General features: G+C 41.8%; 1 protein-coding gene across 2 annotated transcripts in view; it reads left to right on the top strand.

The window, feature by feature from the left end:
• The window catches only part of sv2ca (synaptic vesicle glycoprotein 2Ca), a 120,819-nt gene extending 100,360 nt beyond the window's left edge, over positions 1–20,459 (top strand). Inside the window, exons 4-12 of one of the 2 annotated variants that reach the window (XM_034170115.1) lie at positions 3,677–3,810; positions 4,298–4,387; positions 7,282–7,392; positions 7,533–7,621; positions 12,444–12,608; positions 12,805–12,938; positions 13,129–13,335; positions 19,214–19,373; positions 19,487–20,459. In XM_034170115.1, the coding sequence (XP_034026006.1) occupies positions 3,677–3,810; positions 4,298–4,387; positions 7,282–7,392; positions 7,533–7,621; positions 12,444–12,608; positions 12,805–12,938; positions 13,129–13,335; positions 19,214–19,373; positions 19,487–19,670 (1,274 nt within the window). In that variant the 3' untranslated portion in view covers positions 19,671–20,459. The remainder of the gene's footprint in view (positions 1–3,676; positions 3,811–4,297; positions 4,388–7,281; positions 7,393–7,532; positions 7,622–12,443; positions 12,609–12,804; positions 12,939–13,128; positions 13,336–19,213; positions 19,374–19,486) is intronic. The other variant, XM_034170113.1, reaches the window with a different exon arrangement.
• Positions 20,460–20,883: the final 424 nt, after the last annotated feature.

Below are 20,883 nucleotides of genomic sequence, written 5' to 3'. Positions count from 1 at the left end.
TATATATATATATATATATATATATACGAGGTCTGTCCATAAAGTATAGGTCTTTTTTATTTTTTTCAAAAACTATATGGATTTCATTCATATGTTTTTACGTCAGACATGCTTGAACCCTCGTGTGCATGCGTGAGTTTTTCCACGCCTGTCGGTGACGTCATTCGCCTGTGAGCACTCCTTGTGGGAGGAGTCATCCAGCCCCTCGTCGGAATTCCTTTGTCTGAGAAGTTGCTGAGAGACTGGCGCTTTGTTTGATCAAAATTTTTTCTAAACCTGTGAGGCACATCGAAGTGGACACGATTCAAAAAATTAAGCTGGTTTTCGGTGAAAATTTTAATGGCTGATGAGAGATTTTGAGGAGATACTGTCGCTTTAAGAACTTCCCACGGAGCGGGACGTCGCACAGCGCTCCCAGGCGCCGTCGTCAGCCTGTTTCAAGCTGAAAACCTCCACATTTCAGGCTCTATTGATCCAGGACATCGTGAGAGAACAGAGAAGTTTCAGAAGAAGTCGGTTTCAGCATTTTATCTGGATGTTCCACTGTTAAAGGAGATTTTTTAATGAAAGACGTGCGGATGGGTCCGCGTGTCGGGATGCAGTCAGCGCGGTGCGTTGGCACAGGAAAAACACCTCCGTGTTGATAACCATTTGTAAAATCCAGGCGGCTTTTGATGGCTTTTGAGTGGAGTGAGTATATGAGAAATTGTTTAACAGCTGGGCATGTTCCAACTTGTCCTTAAGGCTTCCAACAGAGGTGTTTTTCCTGTGGCGGAGCGTCGCGGCGGCTGCGAGCCGACGCTGCAATCCGTCCACACATCTTTTATTAAAAAAATTTCTTTTAACAGTGGAATATCTGGATAAAATGCTGAAACGTGTCTATCTCGGCTTTCAGTGCTTACCAGTTGAGTGAGTATAAGAGAAATTGTGGAGAGCTGGGCTTGTCCCAACTTGTCCTTTAACACTCTGAAACGGAGGTGTTCCTTTGTCTCAATCCATCAGCGGCTCCGTCGTGACGCGCGAAGCCTCCGCGCGGCTTTCCATGACAAAATCTCTTGTTAAAAGTGAAATCTGCCGGAAAATGGCTGATGTCCAGCTCTTGTCATAACCAGAGAAATTGCACATGATGGTCCCGGCTCCACACAGTGATCCGTTTAGAAATGATGTGGTGGTTTCTGCCTCTCGATGGCGGCTTGGAGCGCGGCGCACCGTGCGCCATCGTGGGCCGTCCTTAAAGCTGTAGTAACACTCCTTATTCTCTGTGAAGCCCGTAAAATTTTCACCGAAAGCCAGATAAATTTTTCGAATGGTTTCCAGCTGCCTGTCTCTAACAGTTTCTGAAAAAATTCTGATGGAAAAAAAGCCCAAATCATTCCACCATTTCCTCGCAATGAAACAACGACGAGGGGGTGGAGCAGTGCTCACTCAAAGCCTGCCCACAGGCGAATGATGCAACCGATAGGCGTGGAAAAACTCACGCATGCGCACGAAGGTTCAAGCTTGGCTGATGTAAAAACATATGAATCAAATCCATATATTTTCTGCATAAAATAAAAAGGTGGGATTCTTTTCTCATAGACCTCGTATGCAAGAAGACTTGAGGCTGTAATTGCTGCTAAAGGTGCATCAAGTATTGAGCAAAGGGTGTGAATACTTATGTACATGTGATTTCTTAGTTTTTTTTTTAAATAAATTTGCAAAAATTTGAAAAACAAACTCTTTCATGTTGTTATTATGGGGTTTTGTGAGTAGAGGTTTGAGGAGAAAATGTATTTACTCCATTTTGTAATAAAGCTGTAACATAGCAAAATGTGAAGCACTGTGAATCCTTTCCAGATGCACTGCATATGACCTTGTGATAGGCTGGCTGTAGTATCTGGAACTATGACTGCAGTAATGAAGGTTTCCTGCAGGGGCACTGCACTCATATGACAGGCTGTGACGACAGTGCAGCCAGTCGCAGAAGTAGAGTGGGATGAACGAGATGAGACGTTTGTTTTCCTTTCAGTGCTGTAAAAAAATGTGTTATAAATCTGTCTGGAATATAGGTACTTTTTAAAAACTTGGTAAACATAGAAGAATGAGAGCAAAGCCACCAAGACACACAACACAACTGAGAAGGAGTTAAATGCTTCTGTGGATATGATCAGATAGACTATATATATATATATATATAGTCACACGACGGTCCACTTTTTTGGCACATTCCACTGTGACAGAAGATTTGGCCATGAAAAGAGTGGCGGCAAAATTCATGCTGATGGCTTCGGCACGAAGCTGCTAACGGCGGCGCAAAAGCAACTCTGTGTTGAAGTCTCACAGGACATGCTGGACCCCGAAAAATGATGCCCACCTCTTCCACCATTCGGAAGATTCAGACGGCTTTCAGTCGTGTGACTATCCGAGAAATTGTGGAAGAGCTGGGCATGTCACAGCATGTCCTGTGAGACTTCAACACGGAGGTGCTTTTGCTCCACCATCAGCTTCGGCACGAATTTCACCGCTACTCTTTTCATGGCCAAATCTTCTTTCACAGTGGAATGTGCCAAAAAAGTGCTGATGTCCACCTCTTCCGCAATTTCTCGGTTACTCACACGACGGTCCCGCATCACCACAGCGTTCACTTTGGAAATGATCTGGTCATTTCAGCATGTTTATGGCCGACCGCAGTGTGGCTCGCTCTCCACTGTTGTGCGGACGTCTTTAAACCAGCTGTACCGCTCCTTAATCTGTATGATGCCCAGAGGATCGTCACCGAAAGCCGTCTGAATCTTCCGAATGGTTTCCACCTGGCTGTCGCCCAGTTTCTGGCAAAATTTGATGCAGTCGCGCTGCTCCAGTCCTTCTGCCATTTTCCTTGCAATGAAAATCCGACGAGAGACTACACCCGTCCTCACACAAAGGCTGCTTACCAGCAAATGACGCAATCGACAGGCGTGAAAAAATTCACACATGCGCATGAAGGTTCAAGGTTGGCTGATGCAAGCACACGTGATTCAAATCCATCAGGTTTTTGCAAAAAATAAAAAGGTTGGATACTTTTCTAACAGACCTCGTACTGTGGTGGAGTAGATCAGAGAAAGACTTATGTACGAAGAAACATAAAACATATCATACTGAGGAATGAGTTGTCTGTATGGTTTCTGGCAAAGTGCAGCTAAATTTCCAAGTTCTTTTTCAGAATATCCTTCCCTGCTCCACTCCACCATGATGTTGTGTAATCCTGGGCCACAGCAGATTGTCACCCCACTAACTCTGGGATTCTTCCTATTATCAAAAAACACTGATGGAGTTTTTTACCGCTGTCACTAATGTCCTTGCTCCTGGGGTGGGTAAGGTCTAGACGTCACTCATATATCACACCCTGGGGTGATTTATTTTATGATTTGGTGCTATGAATGAGTGATTTGTCTGGATATGCACAAAGAATTCTCTTGTCATCTGTCTGCCTCTGTATAAACATGTCTTATGGGTTTTTATCTCCATTCACTGGATGAGTTTTTGATAAATTAGTTGAAATATTGGAAACACAAATGCAGGTGGTCACCTCATGTAATGATGCATTTGTTATATAGTCTGTATTTTATTGTACTGAATGATGTGAATGACCTGAATGACCTTTATGTGACTTTATTGTCAACACAGTACACTGTGTGTGTGTGTTACTGTTTCCTAGGTTGGAGTTTTAGCATGGGTTCAGCGTACCAGTTTCACAGTTGGAGGGTGTTTGTGGTGGTCTGTGCTCTGCCCTGTGTCTGTGCTGTGGTGGCTCTCACCTTCATGCCAGAAAGTCCTAGATTCTACCTTGAGGTAAGCTAACCCCGCCCCCCCACCGAATAGAGCTCCAAAAAATGTTGACAAGTTTATCTCACCTGAGTCTGCTGAATCACATTTAATCTGACAAATGCAGCAATGTGGTGAACCATCTTTGCCATCAACTCATTCATCAGCATTCTGGAGTAAATTAATCAGGTTAATGGAAAGTACTTGGTCATTTCCCAACAGCTGTTTAATCAGAACAAAGTTTCTGAGTCATCCAGAATCTTTGGAGGGGGCTTTATATACGTCAGGAAAATAGTATCCTTGAGATCCGTGACAGGAGGCTTACTGCTGCTGGATAATTACCCTTTGAAGTAAAGGGTAAGGGTCGTGACTCCTTGGTTTTTTTTTTTTACCCCCTCCATGTTGGAGAAATCAGAGTGTCTATCTGTACGGTAATAATGATTATGCATTCGAGGCCAGCATTTATCCCATGAATTTGTCTCTGCCTTCCCCCCCCCCACGTCCTTCCTGTCAGGTGGGGAAGCATGATGAAGCATGGATGATCCTCAAACAGATCCACGACACCAACATGAGAGCGCGTGGGCAGCCAGAAAAAGTCTTCACTGTGAGTGCTGATTTCTCCTGTGTGCTGTCTCGAATGGTGTTTGCAGATGCTTAAGTAAGCAAAGAGGCTTATACCGTATGCTGCCACAGCTGGGACAGGTTCTAACACTTTCTCTATGCAGGATCATATCTGAATTATGAACGTTCTCAAAACTGTTCTCTGTCATTCAGGCTTATTTACTGCATGAGCTGCACTTTGGGAAAGCCTCTTAGTCACCACAGTTTCCTTCAACTGATCATTTGGTCTGGTACACGTTGGCCATATTCTCCTCTTTAATTCTACTTTGACTCCAGATATTATGTAAAGCTGTATATTGACAGGAATACATATACAATTGTGAAACCAAAAAAAGACATACATCTTATATGTGACAATAGCAGAATGTCCAGGCATCAACGCCCAGGTGAGAGAAGAAATAGACATTTGTAATGTACACCAAGCAATTCCTTGAGTGGCCATGTGAGGCTGACTCAAAAGGGGAGCATATTGTCATAGGAGCCCATGTTAAAATGTCCAACTTTAGGGGAGAAATAAACATGTTCACAGCCTGGCATAACAGAAATGGCCTCTATAGCTAATTTCCCCCTACATGATAACTGCAAATAAGTCTTTAGTTTCAGGCATTTTAAGTCATAAAGTTATGCATAATTAGGCGCATGGTCACTTTGAGTGACAGGTAGTGTGTGCTGACAGCTGAGTCCAGACTGCTCCCATCGCAGAGAATGCTAACAGTGGCTGTGGACTGACCCCATCTGTCCTTTCTGAGCATTTTATTTGGCATATCTGCAATAATATGGCCTGTTTTGAGATAACGGTCCTCTTGGATCATCTAAGAAGTGTGTGCTCCAGTATTTCCATTGAGTGAAATTTTTGTGTTATGTTAGTCCCACTAGCAATGTGTTAGCAAGTTTCCTTGCTTAGCAAACATTAGCACCACTTGATGCTAACGCTAACACATAATTTTACTTCCTGCACCCAAGCCACCTGTCATAATAATCACCACCCAGTCAACAATAAAATGTTTTAATAACAGCCAAGCCAAGGATAGCAAATTAGCTTTAGCTTCTTCACTAACTATGAGATGGGCTTGAATTCAAGCTCCATTTTTCCTGCCCAGGGTCTGCAGCGTCCGCACCATAAACGACATAGTCAGGATATGCCATCAGTCAACCAAATTTGGTGCAGATAAGATCAAAACTGTACATAACACACACTCACATGCACACACACCCAGTCTTTGATTCTCTCTTATCGTCTGTCCATAGGACGAAGACCATCTATTTATTCTAGGATTAGGGTAGTTGGACTCTGTGGGTCTGCAGATGACTGATCAGGCCAATCCATGCCCAAAAGAGTCACTGGCAGTACAGACAGGAAATGGTGGCGGCTGTTGCAGGGTTGGCAGCTCTGTTTATTCTGGCTAGCCTGCGTTCCTAAGCGGTCAGCGGGCCTGTTGGCCTTGCATGCTTTGGAACTGTTGTGGACAATGGATTGCCATGTTCGTCTGTCTTGCGCTAACTGCTCCCACATGTTGTTGTTGATGTTGAAGGCCTTCAGTGAGGCTTTAAGCATGTCCTTGAAATGCTTCTTCTGTCCATCTTGGGAGCGCTGAATATAGCGCTCGCAAGCACCAGAGCACCGTCTTTGTAGAGTGAGAGTGTATAACAGTATACCTCAATTGCTGAAAGTAGATTGGGTTTGTTACGAACTATGAATATATAAAGCTGACCTTGTGTGTGTGCGTGCGTTTGTTTGCTATGCACAGAAACAGTAATTAAGCAATCCACACCAAACTTAGTATGGTGACCGGGGGCACCAAGGGGGAGGTCACTGGGGCCCTTAGGTTGAAAGCATACGTGCGCAAACACACACACGGTCAGCCATATATATTAGATTACGACTCGCTCACTGGAGCCCTTATTTTCGCAGTTCACATAGTACTCAGGTGAGGTAGCAAACATCACATTTTACTTACTACGTAATAGCAGCTGGCTAGAGTGCACTTTAATTACAATCTGAACAGGCCAGCGTGCGTTTTACCAATTAAAGTGTACCTGCTGTGTACAGGATGCCATAGTATTGCAGTGATATACTGTCACCTTTGATCATCAGTCACTTGAGTCTCATGAATGTCACAAATTGCTCTATGAAAATGAATGACAGCATACTCACAATGCAATGCAACTTACTACACCTAAACTAAAGTAACATGAAATATACAATGACATGGCTAAAATTCTTCTGTATTACTCATGTGTTGAATGGGTAACTCAGCTAGTATACAAATAATGAATGTTTATGAATGCAATGGTATGAATAATTCATGAGGTGAACGCTGGAACATACCATAGAATGAGGCGAAGCCAAGTTGAATGGTTTGTTCCAGCGTTCACCAAATTAAATATTCATTCCATTGAAAGAATGTAAAAACATTCATTATTTGTTTTATATAATGGCTAAAATAAAACCTTGTCATTTGATATTTTATTAATTTATAAACAACAGAAAAGGGACTTCCATTTTGGTGTTCCACTGTGACGTGTAGTCCAGTGATGCTGTGCACTGACTTCGGACTTCCATAAAAAAAGGACTTTGTGTAGTTCCTCAGTACAGCCAAAACTCACGTCAGTGTGAACAGGTCTTCATGCATCCAGACAGCTTACAGCGGAGTGGATTTTGTGCGTGTGCGCGTGTGCCTGTGTGTGCAGAGTGCAATGGTACCAAACGTATGGAACCAAATTTGCACTCTAAATGGAACCAAGCTGCACTCTAACTGCAATGCAACACAAATGGGATGAATGATTCCACGTCATGTGTCATACAAAACACCAGTCAAATGACAAGGGTCCACTCAACCGTTATATAATTTATAATATATTTGACATGTTTTCCAGGTTAACAGGATCAAGACCCCGAAGCAGCTGGATGAACTGGTGGAGATGGAGTTACAGTCTGGCAATCCACTTTCCAAATTTTTCTTCAGGATAAAAGCTGAAATCCATGGGGTTAGTGTTGATTTATCTTTATTTTTTAAAACTGGAGCACAATGGACACCTGTCCTATTTCTGCCTTCTGTGATGCTCATTTTTGCCCATTCTAAATTTGGTTGCATTTTTTTTTGTAATATTTCCTCCTCTCTCTTTAGATCTATCTGAATCTCATGAAGTGTTTCAACTACCCTATGCGAGACAACATGATGCGGCTCGCCACAGTGTGGCTCACACTTTCGTTTGGGTGAGATTTGCAATGTTCTGTTCCATAGCACATAATAAGTTGGCTCAATACAGCAGGGCAGGCACACTTGCAACCACATCACATTGAATGAATGAATGAATGAATGAATGAAAACTATTTATTTCGAACATTTGATACAACAACAATTACAAGATAGATCAGTAAAGACAACAACAAAAAAGTTCCTACTGTGTACCCAACATGTCCGAAAAGGGGTAGGGTGAAGCATCAGCTTATTTATCCCTACCCCTTCTTCCCCACAACCAGTAATACCCTTTGCCACATATACACATAGATTCCTACACACCTAAACCGATATCAATATATATATATACACACAAACATAAATTATACACCTACACATACCTACTTACATACAAAATACTATATATTTACAAGCCGAAGCAAAAAACAAAAACACCCTAACCCTCATTACCCTTCCTCCTCCCTATACCTAGAAAAAAACATATTTTTGTACCGCTGTTTGAACTGGTTCATGCTTGGACATTGCTTGAGCCCCACTCCCAATCTGTTCCACATCCTCACCCCACAGACAGAAATACAGAAACCTTTTAATGTTGTTCGTGCCCACTGATGCTTTAAATTAAATTTCCCCCTCAGACTGCAATCCCCTGATCTGTTAAAAAACATATTTTTAATATTTGCTGGAAGTAAATTGTTTGTTGCTTTATACACAATTTGTACTGTTTGAAAATGAACCAAGTCTGTGAATTTTAAGAATTTGGATTGTAAAAATAGTGGATTTGTATGAGCTCTATAGCCAGTATTATGAATAATTCTTATAGCTCTTTTCTGCATTACTGATAGTGATTGTGTTGTACCTTTATAAGTATTACCCCATACCTCTGCACAGTACTGTAAATATGGTAAAACCAGTGAGCAGTAAAGAATGCGGAGTGAGTTGTGGTCCAGAATATGTTTCACTTTGTTTAGAACTGAAATGCTTCTTGACAGTTTACTTTGTATATGTTTTATATGAGTCTTCCAGTTTATCTTATCATCTATTATCACCCCCAGAAACTTATTTTCATGTACCCTTTCAATATCTACCCCCTCGACTTGTAACTGAACCTGTATGTCTGTATTACAATAGCCAAATAACATGTATTTTGTTTTACTTAAGTTTAATGATAATTTGTTTCTGTCAAACCATATTTTCAATTTTCCCATTTCTATACTGATCCTCCTCAGTAACTCCTGCAAATCCCCCCCTGAACAAAAAATGCTTGTGTCATCTGCAAATAATACTAATTTTAATATTTTGGAAACATTGACAATATCATTTATATAAATTAGAAACAGTTTTGGACCCAATACTGACATTAGTGTTGTTTTGGTGACCGCTGTGCAGAAGTTGCATGGACCCTAAATCACTCGAACTATGGCTCAGTTCTGGTCCAATGATGACCAAAGCAAGAAATTTAAAAAATTAAAAGTATTTATCATGGGGTAATGATCTACTAGCTCCATGATTCAATACATATCACGATACATAATTACATCACTGTTCCCATTAATTATGTAGAAAGCAATTGGGGGTGAATGTTTTAACTTTATAGAAAAAATATTCAAAGGTGTGTTTATATATATTGTAATCTTTGATATTATCTGTTTCTGATTTGTATATTTTATAATTTTTTTAAATGATACTTCTATAAGAGCTTATTATTTCTTCCATGCAGTAGCTGACTTTCCTCACATATTTAAAAACATACAATTCGATACAGGCTTCATGACGCGATTATCACAATTCACAATGCATTCATACATCCTTAACCATTTATGATCAAACCATGTGTGTTCCAACAGGCCTTCTGCTCTGCATATCTACACATTTCTGACAACACTGCTTGCCTGTTTACGAAATTTGTTGCCCGTCTCTTTGGTTGTGTTGCTGTCTCGTCCCTAAAGGACACCTCTGTCTGGCTGATGGATCACTTGACCAACGATCCATTGACCCTTGGCCTACCTCACTTTTCTGATCATGAACTGTTGTCATCTCAGTGTTGGGGTCACCAGTACGTGGAGCATTCTACAACCCCAATTCCAATGAAGTTGGGACGTTGTTAAAATGTGAATAAAAACAGAATGCAATGATTTGGAAATCCTCTTCAACCTATATTCAATTCAATACACCACAAAGACAAGATATTTATTGTTCAGACCAATAAACTTTGTTTTTGTGCAAATATTTGCTCATTTTGAAATGGATGCCTGCAACACATTTAAAAAAAAAAAGTTGGGATGGGGCAACAAAAGACTGGAAATGTTGATGAATGCTCAAAGAACACCTGTTTGGAACATACCACAGGTGAACAGGTTAATTGGAAACGGGTGAGTGTCATGATTGGGTATAAAAGGAGCATCCCCAAAAGGCTCAGCTGTTCACAAGCAAAGATGGGGCAAGAATCATCACTTTGTGAACAACTGCGTGAAAAAATACTCCAACACTTTAAGAACAATGTTTCTCAACGTTCAATTGCAAGGCATTTAGGGATTCCATCTTCTATAGTCCATAATATAATCAGAAGATTCAGAGACTCTGGAGAACTTTCTACACGTAAGCGGCAAGGCCAAAAACCAACAATGAATGCCTGTGACCTTTGTTCCCTCAGGCAGCACTGCATTAAAAACCGACATCGTGTAAAGGATCTTACCGCGTGGGCTCAGGAACACTTCAGAAAACCATTGTCAGTTAACACAGTTTGTTGCTACATCTGCAAGTTAAAACTCTACTATGCACAGCAAAAGCCACACATCAACAACATCCAGAAATGTCGCCGCCTTCTCTGGGCCCGAGCTCATTTAAAATGGACAGACGCAAAGTGGAAAAGGGTGCTCTGCTCTGACGAGTCCACATTTGAAATTGTTTTTGGAAATTATAGATGTTGTGTCCTCCGGACAAAAGAGCAAAAAGACCATCCAGATTGTTACCGGCGCAAAGTTCAAAAGCCAGTATCTGTGATGGTATGGGGGTGTGTTAGTGCCCATGGTATGGGCAACTTACACATCTGTGATGGCACCATCAATGCTGAAAGGTACATCCAGGTTTTGGAGCAACGCATGCTGCCATCCAAGCAACATCTTTTTCAGGGACGCCCCTGCTTATTTCAGCAAGACAATGCCAAGCCACATTCTGCACGTGTTACAACAGTGTGGCTTTGTAGTAAAAGAGTGCGGGTACTAGACTGGCCTGCCTGCAGTCCAGACCTGTCACCCATTGAAAATGTGTGGCGCATTACGAAGTGCAAAATACGACAACGGAGATCCCGGACTGTTGAACAACTAAAGTTGTACATCAAGCAAGAATGGGAAAGAATTCCACCGACAAAGCTTCAACAATTAGTGTCCTCAGTTCCCAAATGCTTATTGAGTGTTGTTAGAAGGAAAGGTGATGTAACACAGTGGTAAACATACCACTGTCCCAGCTTTTTTGAAACATGTTGCAGGCATCCATTTCAAAATGAGCAAATATTTGCATAAAAACAATAAAGTTTATCAGTTTGAACATTAAATATCTTGTCTGTGTGGTGTATTCATTTGAATATAGGTTGAAGAGGATCTGCAAATCATTGTATTCTGTTTTTAATTTACATTTTAAACAATGTCCCATTTTCATTGGAATTGGGGTTGTAGATACATGTGCTTTGCTTCACCTCTTAAGCCCCATTGGTTGTTGAGATATCTTTCAATTATGTCATCATGTTTTTGTATAGTTATCATAACATCACTCCTACCATCTGTTTAAAAATTATGTATTGATTGATGTACAGCTTCACATCATGTCTCTCATCATATTGGTTGTGGAGATATAATGAAAAATGTGTTTTTCGGAATATCTTTGACAACATTTAACTGTAGTCCCACTGCTCTGAGCACACCTGATCCCATCAGATCTCAGAAGTAAAGCACATTAGGTTCTGATTAGTACTCAGCTGGGAGACTGCTTGGAAACACTGGGAACTGTGAGTGTGTTTCTTCATAGGTATCCTGCATAAAAATGCAAATCCCAGTGCAAATCTTTAATGCAGTGAAAGCACACACACACTGACAGCAAAATAAAAATAATAGTAATAAAAAAGTAAGAACCTTGACTGATCTGCTCCTAAAGGTTCTGGAGACACTCGCTCCAGGAAGATTCCTACCACATTTGTTGAAAATCTGCTCAAATGTTTCCAAGACTATTTTCTACACATTTATTTATTTATTTGTTTATGTATTTGCTAGTAATAGATTAGTGGTTAGCACCGTTGCCTCACAACAAGAAGGTTGTGGAATTGCGTCCCACATTGTCCTGTTTGTTTGAAGTTTGCATGGGTTCCCTCCTGGTGTTCTGTTTCCAAAGATATGCAAGTTAGGTGCCTTGGAAACTTTAAATTGACTGCAGGTGTGTGCGAATGAGTTTGTCTATCTGTATATGGGCCTGCGATAGCCTAGTGTCCTCCCCAGGGTGTACCCCACCTCTCACCCTAAGACTGCTGGGATAGGCTCCACCAGTCCCATGATCCTTGATTGGGATAAGTGTTTATCGAACATGAATGAATGTATTCATTAATTATTTTTAAATGTCAGTGATAAAAGTGTTTTCTGTGACATTTAGTGAGCATAATTGTCATATTTTGATATGACATGGTATATACTAACTACCAATAATAAATTAACAGTTAGTTGAAGGGAGTGTATTTGTACTGTCCAGTATTGTATTACACTTGACTGTTGCTTATATTGGACATTTTCAGTGTATAATTTAGTAGGGTAGAACTTTATAAAAGTAGTTGATGATGGTAATTGTGTGTCACAGATACTACGGCCTGTCAGTCTGGTTCCCTGATGTCATCAAACATCTTCAAGCAGATGAGTATGCCTCCAAAGTGAAGACCCACAGCAACGAACGCATTGAAGACTTCACTTTCAACTTCACCCTGGAAAACCAGATACACATCAATGGACTGTTCATCAATGACCGGTAGGACACTAGTGCCTGCTGGCAGGATTTAGTACAGTCACATTTATTTGAATCACAGTTGAGTTTATCATTGGCTCTTTGCAGTTAAAGGTGATCTGATTAATATTAAACTGTAGAATTAGAATATAAAATAGCTAATACTACATGAAACTACAGTTGGGATTGTACATGAAATCAGAAATATTTTGTTTTTCAGATTCGTCAGCATGAAGCTGAAGTCAGTCACTTTCATTGATTCCACTTTTCGGAATTGTTACTTTGATGATGTCACATCAGTGGGCTCCTCATTCCATAACTGCACTTTCACTGAAGCATTCTTCTATAACACAGGTGAGAGAGAAACACCAGGAATCCATGAGTCAACCCTAAACTGAGTCTAGTGATGTGTCATTTTTGACAGATGTAAAATATTTCCATCAGATTTAAGAAAATATCAACTAAATTTCACCTGTATCACAGTAGTGTGTTATTGTTGACAAACCTTCTTTCATTGTTGTTTTTTTCTTCTTTTTTGAGATAGACATTGATGACTCAAAGTTGATAGGTGGCACAGAGGTGATCAACAGCACCTTCACCCACAACAAGACGGGATGCCAGATGACATTTGATGATGACTACAGTGCTTACTGGGTTTATTTTATCAACTTCCTCGGAACCCTTGCTGTTTTGCCGGGCAACATAGTCTCTGCTCTTCTCATGGACAAAATCGGTCGTTTGTCCATGTTAGGTAAGGCTGAGTGTAGGAAACGGAGGTTTGGTGCTTGTGGTGTGAGATGAGATGTAGACTCCAGCGATTTTGCATCATCTTGTTATCCTAATTGTTCATACAGCACAAGCCATGTACTTGTCCGCCTAAAGTGTTGTGAAAGTGTAGTGACACGGACCCACAACAGGGGGCGGTAATGAACGGACAATGGATAAAGCCAAAAGTAACAATTTAATGTTGTGAATTGCACAACGGAATACAGACAATTGCAGTTGAGGAGTACAGTCAATCATACACAAGGTGACGTGTGGGCAGGCTCGAGGATAGAAGACGTCTGTCCAGAGAAGAGCTGGATCCCACACGGCTTCCACCGCCAACGGATCTGAAGAACACCGGAGCCGCCAAGTCCTGGGTCCCAGGTGGCCACCGTCTCCAGCTGTCAGACCTGGTACTGCTGGCAGAAACAGAAACAGTTAATGGTGGGTGCGTGGATACACACCCAGTAATCTCTCCGTACTCAGTTCCTCCGGGAGGGAGAACCTCCACCTCCAGAAACAGATTCACCCGTGCAGCTCCTGTCAGTCACGTCCCTGGAAGGAGTGAGAGGTGAAGGCGTCGCGCTCACACTTTCCGCCAATCCAGCTTCAGACTGTAGCCACAGGATGAACGGCTGCACACAGAACAATATTTTAATCTCAATAATCACAGAGAAGGTTACCTGAGTGGTAGCTGATTTCTCGGCGGGGAGGTGGAGTTGCAGTCTGGCCTTTATGGTGGTGGTGATGTGGATGAGTGACAGCTGGTGCTGATGACGAGTGACAGCTGTCACTCCCGGTTGCTATGACGCCCTCTGGTGCTTGAAGCCCGCACTTCAAGCAGGGCGCCATCTGGTGGTGGTGGTCTAGAAGTACCTCCTCTTCAGCGGCCCACACAACATAAAGTATAGATCCAGCTAAATACAGTAGGGCTGCAGCTAACAGTTATTTTAATAATAGATTAATTGAGGAAATAATCATTCCATTCATTGATTAGTTTGTTTACCTGCCAAAAATAAACTCTTGATTAATGTTTTCCAAAGTCCAAGATGACACCTTCAAATGTCTTGTTTTGTCCACAGCCAAAAGATATTCAGGTTATTCCCAGAGAAGATTTAAAAAAAATTGCAAAATAAACCAGGAAATATTCACATTTTAAGAAGCTTAAATCAGAGAATTTGGATATTAAAAAGGACTCAATTGTTTACCAAAATAGTTGTTGATTAATTTAATGATCACTTAATTATTGCAGCTCCACAACTAAACAGACCTGACTAAAATTGGAAAGGGGGAAAACAACCACATTAACAACCAGAAACAACTTTCCTCTACAACTGAGGTCTTAGTAACCATTGAGACTCAAGAAAAGAATTCATTCATTTGATCCTGTTCAACGTTCATCCATCCAAACCCACTTTTCCAATTAAAGGTCATTGGGGGCTGGAGCCTATCCCAGCGGTCATTGGGCGAGAGGTAAGTTACACCCTGGACAGTCTGCCAGTCTATCATAGGGCCGATACTTAGACAGACAAATACACTCCCACATACGGTCAATATAGAGTCACCAGTTCAGTTATCCTGAATGTCTCAAGTGGGATAAAGGTGGAAAATGCCACCAGCTTTCATCTCTCATGAACTCCAGAAACTTTACCTCAACATTGTTGGCTTGAGTGAAACAAGAAGAGCAAGTAAAGGCCAGCTATGTGAGGAGCAAGGGGGTACCCTTTCTCCTGGAAAGGGCATCCTGAGGTGAAACAAGGAATCCACGGTGCCAAAACCATCCAGAACTCTCTCCTTCTAAAACTGACTGAACTCTCAGTGGGTGCCAGTGAATGACTGATGGTAGGCTCTCTCCAAATTGTGAGTGAACTCCATGCAGCCATCATCATCAACACTTGACACCGACCATGAAGAGAAGGAAACCTTCTACACCAAGGTGAATGCCATTCTATCTTCTATCTTAGCATCTGGCAAGATCATCCTCTTTGGTGACTTCAAAGCCCAGATTGGAAAGGACCACCAGCTGCTGAACAGAACATGAGGAGAAACGGAGTAGGCAACTGCAATGTCAATGGCACCCTGCTTCTCACAATGTGCGACAAACACAGTCTCACACTCAGCCAACCCAACTCTTGAAGAAACTAAAGGCATCTTGAAGAAATTAAAGGCATGAAAAACAACAAAGCACCTGGGAAGACAACGTTCCCATTGATGTCTTTAAAGAAGGAGGTCCTTTTCTTCAATGCCATCTACACAAACTCATTGTCAGAATCTGGACTCAAGAAAAATACTGATAGACCTGAAAGATTAAATGATTGTCACCATCTACAAGCAGAAAGGAGATAAGTCTGACTTTGGAAACTATCTTGTAACCTCCTTGCTGTCTACTACAGGAAAGGTTCTTGCACAAATTGGCAACAGTCGTCTGAGACCACTACCAGAAACATCCTTCCTGAAACACAGAGTGCCTTCCGATTATCAAGAGGGAAAACAGACATAATCTTCACCGTCTCCCAATTGCAAGATAACTGTCAAGAACAACACCATCCATTGTACCTTGCCTTCATTGACTTGACAAAGGCATTTGACAGTGTCATGCCCACTTCAGTGGAAGATTCTGACTAAAAAGCACTCTCCACATATATTCATCAACATCCTAAGACTTTTCCATGATGACATGTCCGCCACAGTTCTGCTAAATGGCAAAAAACAAAAGCCTACAGTTCACTCAGGCGTAAAGTAGGGGTGTCTCATTGCCCCTACATTCTTCATCATCTTTGTGGCAACAGTCTTCCACCTGATCAAGAACAAGGTGCCACTATTAGCTGACATCATGTACTGAATGGATGTAAAAGTCTTCAACCTGAGCTGACTGAGAGCCAAGAAGAAAATCACCACCACTTTGCTCCTGGTCCTCCAGCATGCCAACGACAGCAGCGTGTCATCATTTATGGAAAAAGATATTCAGATAATCCTTGAAACCTTTGACAAAACCTACACCAAGCTTGGTCTTTAGTCGGAGGAGATGATGGCCCCCCTTTAACATAAATAATATTAATTCAACTTTTAGGGGGCAAATTATACTGTATTTCTTGTCTTTCTGATGCCTGATTCTGTTTTCTCTCTGTTTAAGGTGCAGCTCCATCCAGAGATGGGTGTGGTATTTGTGCTGAAAACCCTCCTGTCCTGTGCACCAACAGTATTTCTTGTATATTTGTTTTGTGAATTGTTCTGTAATTTGTGTCTGTAGCATGGCCCAAGCAAAGGGTCACCCCTTTGAGTCTGGTCTGCTTGAGGTTCATCAGAGGGAATTTTTCCTTACCACTGCTGCTCTGGGGGTTAGTAAGGTTAGACCTTACTTGTGTGAAGCGCCTTGAGGCAACTCTGTTGTTATTTTGCACTATATAAATGAAAATAAATTGAAAAATTTAATTGAAATCTTTACATCAACATGAAGAAGACACAGATCCTGTACCAGCCTCCACCCAACATAGTTAATCCAAACCTTCTTACTGTGAAACGGCATGGACAGGTCCTGGAGAATGTGACCTAATTTCCATACCTGGGCAGCAATGTGTCATCAAGTGACAACATCGATGATGAGATCCAACATCCACTCATCTGTGCAGGAACTGCCTTCAGCGGGCTACACAAACATGTTTTCAGCAACAGAGATCTTTGACACGAGATGAAAATCTTCATCTACAAATCCATCCTCATGCCAACCCTGCTGTACGCATCTGAGACCTGAACCACCCACTGCCGCCACCTTAAGACCCATAATCAATTCCATCAACATTGCCTGAGGAGTATCCTCCGTATCAGGTGGGAATACTACCGTACAACATCAGCGTCCTGACTGAAGCCAAGCTACAGAGCATAGAGTGTGTCATCATCAAAAACCAGCTTCGGTGGGTGGGTCATGTTGTTAGGATGGATGACAGCCAGCTTCCGAAGCAGACCTTCTACTTCCAGGTGAGTGAAGGAAAACGATTCAGAGGAGGGCAGTAGAAATGCTACAAGGACCTCCTCAAGCACAACTTCAAGGGCTGCTATGTGAGGGAATGAGCCAGCTGGAAAGCAATGATCTGCAGTGGAGTGGAATGAACAACATAGAGGAAAAGAGAAAGGAGAGAGAGCAAGATTCTGACCGGCAGAAGCTTCCTGCAGCACCTGAAAGAAATGGTGCACATCAAGATTGGCCCTTTTCAGTCATCTCTGCATCCACCATTCTGTCCAGGAATTGATCAAGAGGCTATCTTCCTCACCACGGAGGAATAGCTACAATGATGATGACAACGGTAACCACTGGGATACCATGCCACCCTTGTTGAACCCCCCCCCCCAAAAAAAAATTAAGGAAATTTCTGGTTTCAAATTTTGTCTCAAATGATACAACCCCATGCTGCATTTCAGTAAGTCAGTACAATTATTTTCACAACAATCTAATATGAGTGAATATGTACGACTACGTATATACAATTTTATTATTGCAGCAGAAATTTGCTGCACCCATTTCCCCTCATGTAGTAAGGGCTTAACACACAAAAGAACATTAGACAACCAATGACAGTTACAGTGATAAGTGAATCATTAAACAAGTATGCTAACAAAGAAGGTTAGCAAACAATACAGAACAAAACAAAAACATGGTTAATAGGGGAGGTGCTCATGATAATAGCAGCAAATATACAAAAAGGAAAAAGGAAACATTGTTAGCTAACACGCCAGGAGCAAAATGGAGAAATTTTGGGGCGATCTTCGTTTGCTCCTCTCCACAGTCCATCCCTGCATCAGCCGCCTGTGTGCATCAAAGACCCAGACTGATTGCTCGCACTAAACAAGAGGTGAGACGAGATGAGAGACTAAATATGTATAAAAGTTATTTTTGTTATTTATGTTATTTATTTATGTTAAAATGTGTTAGTTATGCCAAAGACATTTAAAAACACACAGAGATGTTTAAATGTTAAGAAAAACGATGTTTAAAATATGACAAAAGGTAAAAATAGAATAAAAAGTTTTTAAAAACATATTTAAAATGTTTGAAAAGGGTGTAAAATGTGTGAAAGAATAGAACGTTCTTTTAAAACATGTTTAAAATGTTTACAAAGGCTGTTCCTTAAAAACATAAATATATTTAAAATGTGTTTAAGATGTGTAAAAGAATAAAAAGAAACACACACAGATGTTGAAATTGTGCGTATGTGTGTCGTGGGGGGGGGGGGGCACAGCTATTCATTTGTTCTCTGAGGGGGGTCACTCTCACACACTTTGAAAACCCCTGATGTAAAGAGTTGTGTGATGAGGTGAGTCATGAATCATTGTCACCATAAGTTGTGTTACATCATTACCACATAGCCCCAAAGCTGCAGGCATGGCCCCATGGCTACATAGTGGCCTTGAAGCCGCCATGGAAGCCCTGAGGACATAGCACCCCTGGTCATGCACACCAATACAATCAATGGATCAGTATCCCGTGCTACCAGGAGGCACGAAGTGAACACAGGGACCTACAGCGGTTATCCACTGAGAGGGTGCACCCAACCACCCCATAGGTGGGCACAATGCTACCATGTGCCTGCAACACACAAAACAGACCCCCCCCCCCCCCCCCCCCCCCCCCCAGCCCCAACATCAGCTGGATCAAGCAAACCCAATGTCTCACCCAGGACTGCTCACCATGGGGTCAAGGTCCCCACACCGGAGCTAAGAAGGGAGCTCCTCTAGCCGCCAGAACTGTGCATGAACTCCAACTACATGGTCCAGATGAGGCCCCAAACATCAGTTTGATGAAGGTGATGTGAACCATGTATTTTTAATCTGACACATACTTGCAAATCTCTGTGCTGTGTGTCTACCAGGTGGTTCCATGATCCTATCAGGGATCAGTTGTTTTTTCTTATGGTTTGGCACCAGTGAGTCCATGATGATTTTCATGTTGTGCCTTTACAATGGCCTGAGCATCTCTGCCTGGAACTCCTTGGATGTGGTCACAACGGAGTTGTTCCCTACTGTCAGGAGGTGAGTGAACCAACAATATATGACTTTAACCATGTGTCAGCATACATACATAAAACAAACAGAGGCAATTCATCTGGATGATATTTTTTCCACATTGTTCTTGTTCTCTCCAGAGGAACAGGCTTTGGGTTCTGCAACGCCCTGTGTAAGATGGCTGCAGTATTTGGAAACTTGATTTTTGGTTCTCTTGTTGGCATCACCAAGGCCACCCCTATCCTCATGGCCTCCTCTGTGCTCGTGGGTGGAGGACTGGTGGGTCTCCGGTTACCTGACACCAGGGCGAATGTTCTCATGTAACGCCAGCTGCCACCACACCTGGGTGACACCAAGAGTAAGCCAGGGGAGTGCCGCACCAGGAGTGCAAATGGCTTGGTTCTTATCACAGTAGCTTATGTTAGATCAAATCAGACAGCAGCTCCACCTCTTCATCACTTTGCAACGTGAGTTCTATCATATTAAAACAGAAGCTTTAAATTCATTGTAGATCAGTAATAGCCTTGGTCATTTTGTGAATGTATAGTCCCGATATGGCCACATTATAGCTGTGAGAGTTTGCAGACGTTTTGGTAGCAACACTTGTTCTCTGAAAAGTTGCACCTTCGAGGTGCAGCTGTGTCCTGGTGTGTTTAATCAGTTAAAAAAATGAAGGCTTTTAATATGGATTCAACCTGATTAAAACAAACCAGATGTGAGAAAAAAGTGGAAAAACAAGATGTAATGAGCACACGCAACCTGCTGTGTGACAACTTAGGGAATATCTGATCAGACAGAGCGGACACACGCCACAGCTGTGTGACAGCTGGCCGGCCCAAAGGAGCTGCATTCAAAACAGTTTGTAGACACTGCAGATAAAACACACAAAAACACCTTCACACAGTCTCCTTTCAGCTCTGCACTATTTTGTCATTCATGCACCGTAACATCTGGATGTGTGACTTCTGCAGCCTCATTACAGTAGATGATGTCTGCAGCACACCAAGCCCTTTGCATTACCTGTCCAACTAAGAATCAAAAAGGCCATACTGAAAAAAAAACAACTGTATTTTCTTGTACCAATAAACTGTACATCGTGTTGAACCTGAGGATGAACACTTATTTTCAGTTTTGTTATGTTTTTTCTCATCCACATGTTGTGATGCTGAACAGAGGGTTTTTGCTGCTTTAGCTTGTAGCAGTGACTTTGATAATGTCAAACACCTCTTCCTTTTCAGAAATAGTGAACGGCCTTTTTTTTATAAAAAAAAAAAAAGTGCCTCTTCATAAGTGGAGCAGTCTGACCATGTCATGTGACGTCTGAAGGTTAAGAGGAACAAAACAAACTGATGAAAATGTACAGATGACACTCCACTTGTGCTTTGTGTGTTTGTGAAGACATTATGTGGTCAATGTTATATTAATTTTCATGTTTAATTTCACTTTGTTGTTCTTTCTGAGACATATGGGCAAATCACGAGTGATAAAGCTTATCCAAAAATAATCAAGGACACTTTCAGTCACATACAAATATGAA

Source organism: Thalassophryne amazonica, chromosome 5 (genome assembly GCF_902500255.1).
Source record: "Thalassophryne amazonica chromosome 5, fThaAma1.1, whole genome shotgun sequence".
In the NCBI taxonomy this organism is placed as follows: domain Eukaryota; kingdom Metazoa; phylum Chordata; class Actinopteri; order Batrachoidiformes; family Batrachoididae; genus Thalassophryne; species Thalassophryne amazonica.
Note: the sequence above shows the minus strand (reverse complement) of the source record. Positions and strands in the feature narration are given on the sequence as shown.